Source organism: Triplophysa rosa, linkage group LG20, assembly GCF_024868665.1.
Source record: "Triplophysa rosa linkage group LG20, Trosa_1v2, whole genome shotgun sequence".
NCBI lineage: Eukaryota > Metazoa > Chordata > Actinopteri > Cypriniformes > Nemacheilidae > Triplophysa > Triplophysa rosa.
Genome location: NC_079909.1, coordinates 15075024 through 15092056, shown reverse-complemented (window position 1 = coordinate 15092056; position 17033 = coordinate 15075024). Strand labels below are relative to the sequence as shown.

Below are 17033 nucleotides of genomic sequence, written 5' to 3'. Positions count from 1 at the left end.
AGGATCAGAAAGACATTTTTAAGGAATACAGTCAGTATGAAAAACCTTAAGTCTAAGTTTTTAATGTATTTTTTTATGTAAATGGATTTAAAGTTATAAAACAAATTTAAATATGTGAACAGTATGCCATAGGTTATCCCATTGGGGGGTCACCTAATAAAACCTTGAAAATCTGACAGCTTGGGAATCAAACTTGCAACCTTTGAGTTTTAAGTCTGGCTCTCTAACCATTAGGCCACAACTATCTTTGACCCAATGCATCAAAAATATTGCCTAATAAGTGGACAAGAAAAGAAAGAAAGTTAAAATACTTCACTATTAACATCCTTTAACGGTTGGATACATAGTGTTGGTGGGGGTCCGATAAAACGGTCGTCATGTGATACCCAACCAATATGGAAGCCCACAGTCAACAGTCAAAAATCCAGGCTCATTTTGGTTTTAGGATTTAAAAAATGTAAGGCGTATTAATGGCCATAAACTCGAGTCTCAGAATTAATAAAAATGACTCAGACTTGTGAACAACGCACGTCAATATTAATTATTTGCTGTTTAACCTTTGAAAAAATAAGCTGGGTTGAATAAACACTACTCCCTTAGCTGTCACTGTGCGTCATTTGCTCATGTAGATGCACGTGAGTTGCTCTTATACATTTTATCAAACTTATCGACCAAAAGCTTGAGACTTGGATTGGGCCTTTCAAGGTTTGAGACATGACTTGCATTTCACCTCAGGGAGGGACTTGTTAACGTGTCTGGTAAACGCATAGTCACTGTATGTGACAGTAAATAGTGCATAGTCATTGTGACTGGCGCTGCACCTTTAAATAAACCGAACCAACTGGGACTGTGATCATCTGTGCAGGAAGTAAAAACAAAGCGCAAACGAGTCAACGACAACATATACAAACACCTGTCACATCTTTAGATTAGTATAAATGCACTGCACATTGCTGTACAGAGACAGTACAATACATGCGATTTCGATTCGCAAATCTTGCTATTGACTAACGTTACCTCTGGTGCAAGCTGAGTAAAGCAAATTGTTAAAGGGAAATATAGTTACAATTTGTATTATAAAAAGATCGAGAAGGAACCAATAATGATCAGGAGAGTTTGTAAGGCTGTTTTGAGTGTCGAGCAGACTGAAGGTGTCGGGGCTCGAGTTCGCAGGAGTATTGGCAGGAGAGAGGTGAGTTACAATTAGTTACAATTGCTGAAATGATGTACGCACGAATCTCCTTATAAATAATGACAGTATAGTTTATGTTAAAACATGACGAATTCCATGCATACAAATATGATGTAACGTTTTATTTCAGTTGAAAAACCTTGATCCTTTCTTGATGCTTGATGAATTCAATATCGCAAAACCAGCAGGGTTTCCTGATCACCCTCACCGTGGATTTGAGACGGTAAGCGTCGTGTAATTTCGCACTGTCCTTGCACGACTGTACATGGATGACATTTTGTTGTCAAATACAAAATGAACAGAGTTGGAGAGGGAGAGAATAAAAAAACCCATTCCTTTTCGGCGTATGATATAAAACAGTTCCTTCGACAGGGGGCGCACTGGGGCTCAAAAGTAGAAAAAGTAAAAATACCTTATTAAGATGCATTATATTCTCAACTTTTATTCTCATTCATATCGGAGAAATGTAAAAACTTGTTTTGTAGAAACCTTGTTTTGTCAAAACATCGAATTTGAAATAAACATTTATAACAGAAAAATATTATAATCTGTCCAATTAGACGTCATTACCCCCAAAAAGGCTGCGTTGGTTTCTGTGACCACTGGGGCGCGCAGTTTCTTAACGCTTAAAAGAGCTTTAACAAGCTTAAGAAGTTAGACAATCCTCACCACTCCCCTTTATTTTGGCAGAACACAGTTTCTTCTAAACATCAGTTTGTTTTTTGAAACTGGTCTGTATACAGGCAAACAGGAATGTAGATTTGTGAAGGGAAATGCTTTAACATTTACACATTTTGTCAAAATATCCATGCGTGTGCCTATGAATTTTTATTCACCACCACAGATCATTGTAATGATGAGAAGGATGCATTTTGACAGTTTAACCTAAGTAATTCCTTATGTTAAGTGTGTACGCTACTCAACTCAAGCAAGTAGCTGTAGAGCTGGACCTCCATATGACATGCAGGTGTGTTTGTTTCCGAGCGGTCACATGACCGTCAGATCACAGCTGTGCTTAAAGATCACAGGCCGCCTGTAGCCACAGGTCAAGCAAACCTCAGAGGGGTCAGATGTTAACCTTTTACTCCTGCCTCCTGTATCCTGTTGAGAGCTGTGCATGGAGAGATGACATGCAATCTGTTTATCCTTTGTATTCAAAAATGTTTGTGTTCAGCATATTTGATTATTTGGTAACATGATGATATTTGCACATTTTAGGTGATCGCACTTTAGCTATCTCTGTGCTTTTTTAATAGTGAGCTTGCAAGACCTTTTCAAGAAGTTGTTAAGATGAATCTCATCACATTATGCAATTTGACACTGTTCTGAAAACGCATTCAAAAATATTTTAAGAAATGCAACAAATGTTTATTAAAATCTGTCTTGACAACATTTTTGTCATCTAATGCTTAACTTTTCTAACTCAAATACAGTTTAAGATGTATCTGTTTTCATATTTAACCTAATGCTCCTTAAGGGATTTTCCAAAATCCCTTGAACATAATTTTTTTTGTGTACTCTGCAAACACAGCCCTTTGAAATATGTTTCACCTTTCACCTGAACAATTCCTGACATGTTTAGTTTTTATTTAACAGGAAGCTTAATGACTTTCCCAAAGTTACTGACCTTTGCGTAAATATGTCCTTAAAAAGCAAAGTATCATATCCCCAGTATATTTATGCAGTGTAATTATACAGCCAGATCTATAATTGTATATTTAAAACTACTCACATGTTGTGTATGTCTTCTCTAATACAGGTGACGTATTTGTTAAGTGGAGTAACAGCTCATGAAGATTCCTGTGGTCATAGTGGGACATTAGAACCTGGAGACCTACAGGTAAGACACACATGAAACTTGAAATCATTTATAGAAAGCAAGATGAGAAAACGCGGCGTAAATTATAGAGTAAACATCTAAAATTGGTATTTATCGGTAAATAAAACAGATAAAATGGCTTTAAACTTCATTATCATGCGTTTAGGTTTAATACACTGTGCACACGCGCTACACACTTACACACACACACACACACACACACACACACACACACACAACAAACGGAGTGAGAGCTTGTACCCCGTAGGGCATTTCCTGTGTTTTTTCATGTGTCGTAAAGCTGTCTCACTTTCTCCCAGGTCAGTGAGGGAATGTTTTAATGGGCTTTTAATATGTCTGTAGCCCACACGACTTTAACAGTGGCTAACACTTAAAATTTAAGTATTGCGCTGCTGCCTCCCCATTAAGCGCTGGAGGACTCCCTGATAACAGCAAGAGCATTGAGGAAAAACGAATGAGGAAAAAGCTGCTGACAGAGTTAAGAGCATTTCACTCCATAACTCAAACCACCTAGTGCATTGTGGCTCTCTAAGAGAAGCTGCTAAACTTCAGAAATAATGGAAATTTACACTAAGAGAGAGAAAGAAAAGGACTCCATTAGTCATATTAAGCTTCTGTTGTAAAACTGTAGTGGTTCAATTTTACACTGAAATAAAACCTCATAAAGAGCTCTACATGCTGATTACAAGAGTAACGGTACTGTTGTATAGATGTTATAGAATTTTAGCAATAGCAGACTCGCCAAAGGATGCCTGGATGTAAACATTGTACTTCAGCACATTACAAAAGATTAGTGTTTATTCTCGCTTTGCAATATAAACAACACAATTATTTATTTTCTGTCTTGTCAGTGGATGACTGCAGGGCGCGGGGTGATTCACGCTGAGATGCCCGTGTCCGACGGACGCATTCATGGCATTCAGCTTTGGGTGAATCTGAAGAGTGCAGATAAGATGGTGGAGCCTCAGTACCAGGAGCTAAAGGGCAAAGACATTCCCAAACCAAGTAAAGACGGAGTCACAGTAACTGTGATTTCAGGGGAAGCCCTTGGAGTAAAGGTGGGTGGTTTTTTTACTACCACCGAGACCACAAATTGTTTGTTTTTTAATACGGTTCAGACACTTCTACAGCTTCCTCATGTGGGAAATGCGGGTTTGAATCTGGCAACGTCATATCCAAATCCTGTTTCGTGTCCATCTTTTCCATCATCTTTTCTGTCTCTTTCTCTATAATTAAAAAAATTGCCATTTCAGGTTGATTTTAAAGGTGGTGGTCATAACTTTTCTCATAAATTATGCTTTTTTCATAAATTTCAAGCCAGTAGGGCGTCTTTGTTCATCAGGTGACATAAAACATGCTCCTCTTGATTTTTTTCATACATTTTTTAACGAAACCGCTAAGAGAAAACAACGCATTGTGCACGCCTTCGATGCTCGTGTGTGTTTGTCATCTGTTTGTAATTTCGCAAACACATGAATTTGTCCATCCATTTATCCTCACTTAAGACTATTACTCAAGCTTCTGTCCGTTTCCTGGTTTTACAGTAAGATACAGTATCTTAGAATCACGGAAAGCGGAAAGCGGCTATCGCTTAAGAACATTTTTTAACGTTTGATACGAATGGCCTCTTTTTTTAAATGTTCAATCTGATACTGGATTCCTCCGTACTGATTGCTGCTGCAAGGGCATGGTCTACCCCCCTCTCTGTCAACATCAGGAAATTTGGAGCAGGCGCGAGTGGAAGTGGTTTTCTTAAATGTTTTAAATGTAAAATGTGGTTATAGAAGGTTTCTCCGGGGCAGAGGGCTGGACGCAGCGCTGAAGTGAAATGTGGGTCAGCCAAATACTTGGGCTTACTGGAACCAGATATTCAGTGGAACTCACACACAGTGTTTTTACATCTGTTTAAGTCCATAATTTAAACAATATTGAACAATTTCTCTTATTTTTGTTTTGTAGCAAAACAGGGATATGTTGTATAAAGGACAAGGGTGTTGTTGTCCCATCGGTCGGCTGTTATAAAACTTTTTTTTTTAATATAAATTGTTTTTTTTATTAAATGTGTTTTTTGTATATTTCTCTTTTTTCAGTCTAAGATTTACACGAGAACTCCGACAATGTATCTCGACTTTAAACTGAAGGAAGGTGCAAAGCACATGCAGCCTGTACCCAAAGGTAAAGAAGTGTCAAATATTTGCATGCTTTTTATAGCGTTAAATCTGTTGTCAAGGACATGTTAAAAACTGTTGGGTCAGCGTTTTTATATCTTGTCATGCGTTCGCCCATGTAGGCTGTTAACGGATGTCATTATGAGCACATACTATATCATCAATCCTATTAAGATATCATTAGATCACATTAAAGCAAAATAGGACATAATGCTTTAACTTATTAGCAATTTCAAGTTTTTGTAAACCTTTGGACTTTCAGCTAAAAAGTGTTCCAATTTACCCCATTTCACCCCTGCACTGATAAATCATATTTCTATATTTATAATTATAGATATTGTTAATTATGTATTATATAATTATAGTTTTAATTTTTCAGGTTGGACAGCTTTCATCTACACCCTTGCAGGTTCTTTATGCACTGGTGAGTTTAAATAAAAACAATATAGAAATGAAAGCTCTATCCAGACTTTTGGAGATTCAACTTTCAGTCCTTGAAACATGAGCAGGTGCTTTGAGATTATTTCTCACTTCCTCTTCTTTCTTTTGGAAATCTGACAGACATTAGGACTATTCTTATGATCTTTTGCCAATGGTAACTTTTAACTTTCAAGTTGATAATTGAGAAAGTCAAAGCAATGTTTGATTTAGGAGATTTTCAGATTGTAGAAGATTATACATGCATCCATTAACTGTAAATCTTCCACCTGCGACTTCAAAGGTGCCTCTAAATGAGTCTTGAATCTTTTTCGCTGTAATGCATTTATCATAAATTAGCATTTGAGAACCAGACTTTTGATCTTAGGGTGTAGGAAAAGATTTGAGACGATCTTTACCTCAAACAACACATGTTACTTTGACATTTACCCCTAGTTAATCTTGTTTGTGTGGTCATAAAAACTCAATTCAATTAAATTGATAGGTATGTGGAGTCTTTGACATACAGTTATTTGTAAAAGTTAGTTATGTGATTCCCCTCAGGACCAGATGATGATTTGCAGACAATTGAGCCACACCATACAGTGTTTTTTGAAGACGGCGATTACGTCAGTGTGGAAAACAAGGTTTTTTATCCTTCTTCTCTCATGTTAACTTGCAGTATTTTGGGTTTAGTAAATTCAAATTTAAGAGTAAATGTTAATAAAGGGTTTCAACTTCTAGGAAGCTGATGAGTCTCACTTTGTTTTGATTGCTGGTGAGCCTATTAAAGAACCTGTGGTTCAGTATGGTAAGTTATCCAAGTTTTTTAGTAATATCTTTCCATGTATAATGTCATTTATATTTGGTCATTCAAAGGTTGATTGTGCATGGCTTTCCGTTTAGATATTTAAGTATCAGCATAAACATAAATGTGTGTTTTATATTTTCTGACCTTTCTAAAACCAGATTTCATTTTATTTTAGGGCCCTTTGTCATGAACACACAGGAAGAGATTGATCAGACCATCAGAGATTACCAATCGGCTACAAATGGATTTGAAAGAGCAAAAGTTTGGCAATCAAAGATTGGTCGAAGGTTTTGAATTGTTTTTAAAGATCCTTAATATATTTTTTGTTACTGTGCCTTAAAATTGATATACACCTGTACAGTGGCTCTAAAAAACATAATGTAGAAACGAGTGAGCTCTAGACGCAAGTGGAGGTTAAATGTTACTTATAGATAACTCCTGATGCATTTTAAAATGAATCTGTTGTCTAGCGTTTTACTTGAAACTATTGTATTCTGTTTAGTTGTTTGTTATAATTATTTTCTTGGTAATTATCTATGTAATTATCCAAGTTGTTTGGTCTTAACTTTTATTTCAAATCTATTGTATATTTTATCTCATCAAGATCATTACCTCTGGCTGTTTACATTGTATCTGACCACAACATGCTTTCTTTCATTGAATACCACTGTGTCTGATTTTCTTTCGTTACATTTAGACCTTCACTAAACCACAAGATAGATCCTTATTTTACAAAAGTGACTCCTTTCTGTTTTGAACACTCGACTGATAATAGATTCTTTTGAAGCTTTTGTAGTAAGAGCATTCAGATGATCAGATGGAGTGCGACCCATTACTGCGCATTAAAGCGTCCTCTAATTCCCGTCTCGTATTACGAGCTCATTGTTGAATCTTTCCAAGTGTGACGCACCACACAAAAGAGAGAAGGGGCATGTCGCTTAAGCTCCCCCCTGTTTCATTCTGCCACTTTGCTGCATTTGGGAGAAATATTAGATCTCTCCTCTCACTGTCTCTCCTCCTATTCCCCCTCTTCAATGCTTGCCCTCTATTGAGGTCTGGATCACATTTAAAACCACATGTTCCTGTGTGCAAGCAACTGAGCCTGGAAGTCTGCAAGCAGGAAACGTGGTGACAGCAGAGTGAGACTGCAGCACATGGGACGGGATAGACATGAGCTGCTCCCAGACGGTCTCGCACGCACTCGCGGCTGGAGAAGAGAGCCTGTGGGAGATTGCACAACATATTTAGTGGCACACATCCGGATCTCCTAGACGGATGACAGCACCCAGGTGTAATCCTGACAGAGGAAGCTGACCGGAGAGAAAGAAACACAGCAGCTAATTCCTCAGCCAAGTTCAAAGTGTTGTCCTGTTTTTAGAGGAGAGCCCATTTGGCTTCCGAAAGGTTGCCGTGAGAGGTCTCGTGTCGGGCGTCTGATCCTGCATCTGTGTGGTCCTGTGTGAAAAACCTTTGCAGGGAGTTTCTTTGTGTATACACGGTACAGACTGGCCTCCCTCGCTGCTCAATCGGTGAACTGTACACTGGAGAGTAAGTAGCAGGATGAAGACACAGAAATGTGCTGGACTCCACATGTTGCTGCTCCTGTATGTCAGACTGATGCTGGCCGTGGACACCTACAGACCCCAGAGAGTGAGTAGCATCCCTCAGCAAACATTTATGGACATGTACTGTAGAAGACTAAGTACAGAAAAAACCCTAGGACATGGCGTATGTTTGCAGTACAAATGGGGTTTTAAAGAATTTGAATTTTATTTTTTTGAAGATAAGTGGTGTTACTTTACAATTTTAAAAGCTTTGATTTTGGGCATTTACTCATTTAGTACAGTTTTTACCAGTAAAAAGTGAGTTTATGCAATTAATAAATTTAAAGGTATAGTTCACCCCAAAATGAAAACTCATCATTTACTCACCGTCATGTCATTCCAAACCTGTATGACTTTCTGTCATGTGCTGAACACAAAAGAACATATTTCGAAGAACGTTGGTAACTAAATAACATTGGACCCCATTGACTTCCATTGTATGGACAAAAAAACACTGAGGCATTTTGCAAAATATTTTCTTTTGCGTTCCACTGTATATATACATGTTTGGAATGACAAACTATCCCTTCTTGAAATGTTCTTACAAGAAGCAAATGTAAAGACCAAAAACAATGTAACTGCTTGACAATTTATTGCAATGTTTTATTGCAAGCCATTGGTAAGTTCAATAATATAAGAGTTGAAAAAGAAACCCAATTCAATACTTTAGAGCAATACAATGTTAATTCAATGCATTTTTTTTGCAATAATATCTAATATTTCATTGCGGTCCTTCCGAAACCTTGGGTCTCCAAATTTGCTGTTCTTCAGGAAATGGTAAAAACGCTGTACTTTCTTCAAATGATTATATTGTGTTGTCAAAGTTGACAAGCCCTTTTGAATACTTTTTAATGGTTAGATATTTGCAAAACCCAGTGACAAACATAAAGGGTGGCTAATAATAAAAATTTATGGCAAAACTAAAAACCATCAAATATGGAGATATGAGGTTTCAGAATGACAGCAGCGATAAATCACCAGTGTTAAAAAAGGTCAAATTAACTCTCACAGTGTATATATAATCCACACTCTCAAAGTGTGGATTATATATACACTGTGAGAGTTAATTTGACCTTTTTTAACACTGGTGATTTTGCTGTGTACTTTATTATGAATTTGTATTTATTTATAATATATAGTATTTAATTTATTTTTCTTAAGTTCTTAAAATGTGCATTCAATGAATCTGTTTCTTAAACTGTTGATTTTTTAATGGACACCCCTATTATTGCTATAATGTCTTGTATTTGTTTGTGAACTAACCATGTGTAATTCTGGAAAATGCCTGTTAAATGGGGATTTAATATAATTTTACCCTGACTCACTGAAGAAGGACTTGTTGTAAGCTCAGTAGGGCCAGATGGGCCCCTGCTGTGAGCTTCAGTTTGTTTAATAGCAAATTCAAACATTTTCCTGTCTGGCACCGTGGGTAACTAAGATCCTGAATCAGTCTGATGTGGCATTTGGAGAAGATGACTGTTTGGAATTAGCCGAAATTTATATTTTAATGGGAGATGCAGGAGCTTCTCTGGAAACACATGTGGGAACCCTTACGACTCTTACCGAATAACTAAACATCCGAAACTTCCAAGGAAGTCATGTACGCTGCTGTGTTACCATCATTCATCTGTGTATTCCAATCACGGGTTATGTAAGCGTGATGATGGAGTTCCAAGCGGTGGTGTAACAGTATAATATCCTATTAGGTATTACAGATAGCTTTATAAAGAGGCTGTGCATGTGCGTGTGTGGCATGTAGCCTGGTATCCCAGTGCAGCCAGAGGCCTTTTAGGGTCTTCTAAACCCTCACATTTCCCACCCTCGTCTCACTTCTACTTTCTCCTTGTCAGGGGGCCTCCACCTCATTAAGGGAAAATGAGTTCTCGCTCGTGTTTAGACGTTTTTCCCTTCTGTTTAAAGCACTCCTCCTCTCCTGCTCTCTGTTTGTTGTTGCATTGTCTGTGCGGATAAGTGGAAGCAGACAGTTCCACCCTAACATACTGCAGGGATCAGAGAGGATCGTGTCGCTACACGACAGCAGGATGCTAGCCTAGCCTGACTTCCATGTCGCGTGCCAGCCTTCTCCATCCCGGCCGAGGTTGTTATACTTTCTGCCGTCTCATAAAAGCATAAAATCATTCACCATCTTTGCCGGACACACCCGGTGTGTAGTAAACATTCAAAACCAAACCAGTAATGTCTTTTGAGTGTTTCAAAAACATTGTGATTTTTGATAACTCGTTTAAGCGAATAGATGGAAAAGTTTGATTCGGAGGAGAGAGGGAACCAGATTTTGAAAGTAATATATACTAAATGTTTGAGAAATGCATACAGAAGACATACCAATTCTGTTGAAATCCAAGGAACGCTCTTGCAGAATTCTGCGGATCCGGGTTTTGTGTGAGCTCGCTCATGTGGTATTGATTGAGAGGTAGACTTTGAGGTTTGTTTGTTTGTGTGTGTATTCTAACTCCAGTTTCCACCTGTGCATGATGTTCTCTGTAAATTCTCTCTTCTTGTTCTTCTGAATCTTAATGGTGACTTTGTAAAGGCTATGCGGCAGCTGTCACTAGGCACTTAGTGGTTATTCAATCTATGTTTCGCAAAACAACCACAAGCTTATGTTCATAATCATATTGGTGGCAGTCGTCCCAAACTCCAATCCCTTGGATCTGTGTGCATCTTCGCTGAGCTTCTAAACAGGTGGTCCATACTGAGCTAAAAGACCATATGGTCCAGTTGTTTACAGTGGGCCTCTGCCAGAGGGTGTTGCGTGTGTATTGCTACACAAGCTTGGTGGAGCACATAAGAATTTTTTTTTAACTTTATGACCTGACATTAAAGTTCGTTTCAGATTCAGGAGGTTTAAGAGTTTTTGTTCTTCAAATCATTCATGTTGAGTCTGATTCCGTGTCTTGTCATCAGATTTCAGGTGATTCAAGAGTTTGCAGTGATGATTCAGTATTGCTGTAAAGTTTAATAGGCATGGTCCATTTCTGGATGATGTCAGATATATGGAAGTTGTGAGGGAAAACTCTGCAGATTATATTGAGGTTGTAAAAGAAGGATCTACATAAGGCCTGATGCAACTCTGCCTTTTTCCTGGCATATAAATCTATGAACTACTTGGGAACAGCTGCATCTTCCCCCGGGGTAACACTGATTCATTTCACAGCTACAAAACCCAGAGATCCAACACTGGTGATCACTGCTGCCCTCTTGTGGAAACAAACGATCTTTTAAATTTCCAAAAGCTTTGTTGCCGTCTGACATTGTAGAAATTTGCATCTGTGTAATTATTTAAAATTTAAATTCAAAAGGTTTATAGAAATACATAACGATATAAATTTAATGAACAAAAAACCCAATAACATACATTTGAATGGATTTAATGGTTATAATTGGAGTTGTATTGGTTTTAATGGAATCTGTGTTCAAGCGAATACATCATATTTTTTTCAGGAGGAAAATTATATGAAAAACAGAAAAAGGTTATTTTGTAGCATTATTAAATTTAAGGTATTATTAATGAATGCATGGTATTAGTGCCATTTTTAAAACTGATTGTCTAGAATTGTAATCGGACTGCTATATTCATTGTCATGCAGTATTTAGACAGTACGATCACTGTGTGCTGTTAAACCATGATTATATCTTCCAAGTGTCAAAATCGGCTAGATCTGAGGTAGTACAACATAGTATACACAATAGTGTAGGTATACAACATCTAACAACAAGTTTATTTGTTTTCACATTTCCAATTCTACACAATTTTCTACTAACAGCAGCATCTCTAATGTGCTCCTCATTTTCACATTCATTGCCGCTTTCTTTTCCCTGCAGGACATAAACCAGGAGAAGTGGGAGCGGGAACTGAGGGAAGCTGCGAGTCTGGACGAGCTCCTGATGTTGACAGAGTATCCGGATTGGAAGATGTGGCGATGCAGACTCAAGCTGAAGCACTTTGACTACGCCACACAGCCTGAAAACCGCAGGTCCACTCGATACGCGGCCACCCCGTTCAGCCCAGAGATGCTGAAAGGTTAAACGCAGACAGATGTGCATTTTTTTGACCCGTTTTCATGACATGCTGCTGATACACAATCTGAAAGAGCACAATAAGCACGGAGATTTGACTAATCTGTTAAAAATAATTTAATAATCAATGTCATTAAAAAGTAGTATAATACCATACAGTTAATAAAGATTAACAGCTGATGGTTTATAATGATAGTTGTAATAGAAACTATTGGAGATTGTAAAAAAAAATTGTTACTCTAACCTGTCAACTAATCTTAAATCCCACCACCTCTATTTCACAGATATTGATGAGGAATGGCAGAAGACACAATGTATGCCCAGAGAGACGTGTGTAGACGTGGCCAAAGAATTGGGCACCGATACGGCTGTGTTCTTTAAACCGCCCTGCGTCTCTGTCTTCAGGTGTGGCGGCTGCTGCAACAAAGAGGGAGTTACCTGCCGTAATACGAGCATGACTTATATCAATAAAACTGTGAGCACTACTCAATGCATTGCGTGGGTATTACAAAATAATTATGTTTTGGCAAAGTGTAAACAATTTTCCAATGCAATTTGCTCTACTTCCTCATTAAGATAATTTGGGTAATTATATGTAGTACAGGGGTTTTCAAACTGGGGTCCTGGGACCCCCAGGGGGCCTCCAAAAGCTTGTCAGGGGTCCCCAGAAAATGTAACTGAAAAAAGCAAAACTTGTACGTCTACTAAATAGTATTATTTTTTTCATTTCCTCATTTCCAATTTATTCCTCGTTTCCAAGTTTTAATGTGTTGTTTTTTGCTACATGCAAAATTACCAGAATTTTTTTGATTTGTATATTTCTAGTTTTTCTCACTATAGTTCCTTTTTTCACACTCAAAGTAAAAGTGTACAAATACATTTGAATCGAAAATGTCTCTTCAGGGTTATACCCAAGTGTAGCAAACTATTTAAGTGTGGAAGCAATATGTTTTCTTTATAATCCCAAATTTACTATTTATCTAACAAAGTTTAAATGTTTCTTTACACGTAAAAATTATAGATGGATGTGTATTTTAGGAAAGGTGGTACCTCACAAAAGTTTCATCTTATTTGGGGATCCCTGGCACTATTCAGTTTGAAAACCCCTGCTGTAGTATGCTTGGGGTTTAGGCTACATTAGTTTTATTTATGCACAAATCCCATGTCAAAATTAAATATGACTATTATAAAAATATGATTTCATAAAACTATGAAGCTGTCTAGCATGAAATGAACCTAGTATGAAAAGTAGCTACACAGTAAAATCGCCAGTGTAAAAAAGGTCAAATTAACTCTCACAGTGTATATATAATCCACACCTTGAGAGTGTGGATTACACTGTGAGTGTTCATTTGACCTTTTTTAACACTGGCGATTTTATTGTGTAGCATCTCATAATTTTCCAATTTTTGGGAACAAAAATCACATTTTGAGGTGGATGAACATTTCTGAGTGTGAAAATGAAAAGAAAAATGATACCTTCAGGTCCTATTATTTATCATGTCATGTTTTATGATGTGTTTATGTGTACACGCTGTTCCGTTTTCTAAAAGACGCCCTTTTCCTCACAGATTTTGAGTGTGAGTCTGGCACCGTTTAAGTCTGGGCCGGAGCCAGTGCTTGTGAAAGTAGCCAATCACACTGAGTGTAAGTGCCAGGAACACACGCTGATCCGCAGACATGTTCGTGAGAAGCACAAGAAGAACGGGTCAGTACCAGACTCATATCTAAAAGAATAGGTTAGTGTCAGAATGGGATGTAAACTTGTCAATATACATGAGTGTTGGCCTGTTAACCGTTTAAGAAAATAGCAGAGTAACAGGTTTTCAAAATCTGGTAGAGTTGGATGAAATTGGCACTGAGGTAATTTTCATTCTCCACTTGCGCTTCCATTGAGTGCAAAGAGATAGTTTGGATATTGTTGTCATGTAACATCAAACCTCCTTTATTTAGGACAGGCTTCGTCAGGAATCACCGATTTGTTTCGCTGAATAGCAGCCGCGTGTAAAAGTGTGTGTGCTTTTTGGCATATTAATATGTCTGTTTGTACGCGTGTGTTTTGGCAGCTATACAAATAAGGCAGAAGACATCAGAAGGCAGTGTAACAGAGGGTTAATATGGGACTGGATGGCAGAGCAATGTGTGACGTACCCCTCCGGTAAACAAGGTCAGTAAGAACTGATTACAGTCTATTGGCTGACTCCTATTGGTCCCAGAACTTCCTGTTCTGAACTCATGCACGGACGCCTCGGTTCCTTTTTTCATGTCTGTTGTCATAGTGGAGGAACTTTAATTCAATATAAACCAAATAAAGCACACAGGCACATCAGCATGATTTACAGTATTATTATGGTTTTTGCATTTACTGCATCTGCAATAACCCGTTTTTCCAGAGCCACCATCAGGCGCCATCAGTGCAGAGGACTGTGAGATTGATTCAGAGACATGTGAATGCATTCCAAAAATATGGACACACAGATTACATCACACGTGACGCAACTCAAGAAATCTTCGTGAGGTAATAACAATAGACGATTTGCAATCCTTTTCCACGTAATAACCTCAATGTAGTGGGATTCATCGTTAGTTTAAAAATCTTACATATGTCCTCAACTAATGAATCTCAGCCATTTCCACCACTGCATTAAACGTTTAACACATGTCTGAAGTATTTTCTCATTGCTCAGCAATGACACTCCACTTTTCTTTATCCTTTCACAGCTGCAAGAGAGAAAACAAGTTACGATGAGCACAGCGCCCTGACAATCTGCAAGTGCCAAATGCAGAGACTGCAAACGCCATTTAATTTATTTACCTCTCTATTTATATCAAAGTCCTGTTAACGTTAACATTTATTTCCATATCTCATCAGTAACGTGGCAGCGATAACCCTCTTAAACATAAAGTCAGTGCTGCTTTTCTGTCTGAATACTTATGTAAATATGATATCGGTTGTAAATGTCTCTATTGCACTGAACATTTCACATTAGAATGTCTGTGGAATTTCCTAAATATAAATATTCTCTAAGTGTAAACAAGCAATGTTCACTGATATAGTGACTCAAAGTGGAGTCCTTTCTTTCTTTCCACCCACTGAAATGGTTCCAGGGCAGAGGAATTCCTGGTCTGTAGATGTTGTGGATCTTTTTGAAGGCATCAGAGGACTGGATGGCATACGTACAGAAGTACTTGATTATAATACATGCATTGGACTGATTTTCTAAGGTACGAATAGCCGGTAGCCTCTTTTTAAATTGATGTGTTCATCATCGAGCATGCTGCCAAAATTGTATGTATAAGCGATAAAAGTTGACTAAATAAAAACACTAAATTTAATAAGCAGGACTATTGTGAGCTACATTTTTCCTAGTGTGTAAAATGAGTCCATGGAAAGACAGGACTCAACTGATGTTTGACTTTACACTTTTAACATTCAGCTCAAGATAAAGGCAATAAATTATACAATATACTGTATAATATCAACACCGTACTATGTTACTCCCACAGTATACATACAGAAAAATAGTGCTACATAGCACTAAAAGTGGCTCCACTTTTAGAGCTTATAGAACCATATTTTGGTGCTTCAGTGGTTCTTCAGAGGTTCTTTGGGATGACTGAGGTGCTCTATAAAACGGCTGAAGAACACTATAGCACTAAAAGTGGTACCCTTATGATTACGAGCAAATAACCACTTTTAGTGCTATATCACCATTTTTTTAGAGTGTAGGTAACTTCTTTAAAAGGTTGCATTGTTAAACTTCTAGTGGTGTTATCTCATGTGGAGCTACAGCAGACTGAGAGGAGAGGTGCTGCAATAATGTAAAATGAAAATGTGTTCTTTAAACAATCCGACATGAAAAGGCATTCTACACATTTACATTTAAGCATTTAGCAGACACTTTTACTTCAAAAAGTGATAGTTCGCCCAAAATGAAAATAGTGTCTATACATTTACTCAACCTCAAGTTACTTCAAACCTGTACATTTTATTGTTACAGTGTACACAAAATAAGATATTTGGAAGAATATCTGTAAACTAACAGTTCTGGTGCACCAACTATAGTAGCAAACGAAACTACTTTTCCCACATGCTTCCAAATATCTTCTTTTGTGTTCAACAGAACAAAGCAGATTTTAAAGCGGCCCTAACACACGCGGTTTCTGCCAGTCTCATATTAATCTTGAGTACCTATAGAGTAGTATTGCATACTTCGTATCTTCGAAGAGTATTTAGTTTGATCACATTTATAAAAGATAGATACAGCTGTACGATTATTTCCGAAAGCATACGGTGCGTGTGGGGGGGAGGCTGAACTAAAGCACGTGCGCACCCATTGCCAACAAAACACAGATATCAGTTTCACTCACCGCATGCGGTTCATATCCGGCATCATTTAGCGCTGGGACGGCTCCATATATCAGTTTCAAACGATCTCCAAATGCAGCGTTATATCCACCATTTATATAACATTCATCACCCAAATGCAGTGAACAAACAAACACCTGAACTTCGCGAATTTATCCTCTCTCGCTCTCTCTCTCTCTCTCTCTCTCTCTCTCTCTCTCTCTCTCTCTCTCCTGCACACAAGTGAAAGTGACGTCTGCGCATGTTGCTTCTCCTGCTCTCCTTGCTTGACGCATGCTTTTCTGGGAGAATTGCCCAATAAGGGACTAAGAAAAATTGTTACGAAACAGTTTTATATGTTCAACAAAAACTTCCCGAAACCTGTACGATCGCTGGGGGAGTGTTTCGAGCACAGAAATACTACGTAATACGCCCAACTCGGTTTTTGATAAGTTGACCATGTTAAGCAAGAGAAGACATCACGGTTAACATGGTAAAGAAGTCAGAATACACGACACACCGTTGCACCACCCCTTTAAACAACTTGAGGGTGAGTAAATGATGACAAACCTTAATATTTTGGATGAACTGTTCCTTTAAAAGGGCATAACATGA

General features: G+C 37.9%; 2 protein-coding genes across 2 annotated transcripts; both read left to right on the top strand.

Moving 5' to 3' along the window:
* Positions 1 to 818: 818 nt before the first annotated feature.
* pir (pirin) lies at positions 819 to 7070 on the top strand. The gene is made up of 9 exons (XM_057362655.1): positions 819 to 1192; positions 1323 to 1415; positions 2952 to 3032; positions 3884 to 4090; positions 5123 to 5207; positions 5580 to 5624; positions 6182 to 6264; positions 6362 to 6428; positions 6604 to 7070. Exons 1-9 carry the CDS (start codon positions 1103 to 1105, stop codon positions 6720 to 6722), a joined length of 870 nt encoding a protein of 289 aa, XP_057218638.1. The 5' UTR covers positions 819 to 1102; the 3' UTR covers positions 6723 to 7070.
* A 334-nt stretch (positions 7071 to 7404) lies between these two features.
* Positions 7405 to 15409, top strand: vegfd (vascular endothelial growth factor D). Its single transcript, XM_057362656.1, has 7 exons — positions 7405 to 8078; positions 11876 to 12074; positions 12355 to 12545; positions 13642 to 13778; positions 14137 to 14237; positions 14464 to 14588; positions 14792 to 15409. The coding sequence occupies exons 1-6, from the start codon at positions 7989 to 7991 to the stop codon at positions 14562 to 14564; spliced, it is 819 nt and encodes a 272-aa protein (XP_057218639.1). The 5' UTR covers positions 7405 to 7988; the 3' UTR covers positions 14565 to 14588; positions 14792 to 15409.
* Positions 15410 to 17033: the final 1624 nt, after the last annotated feature.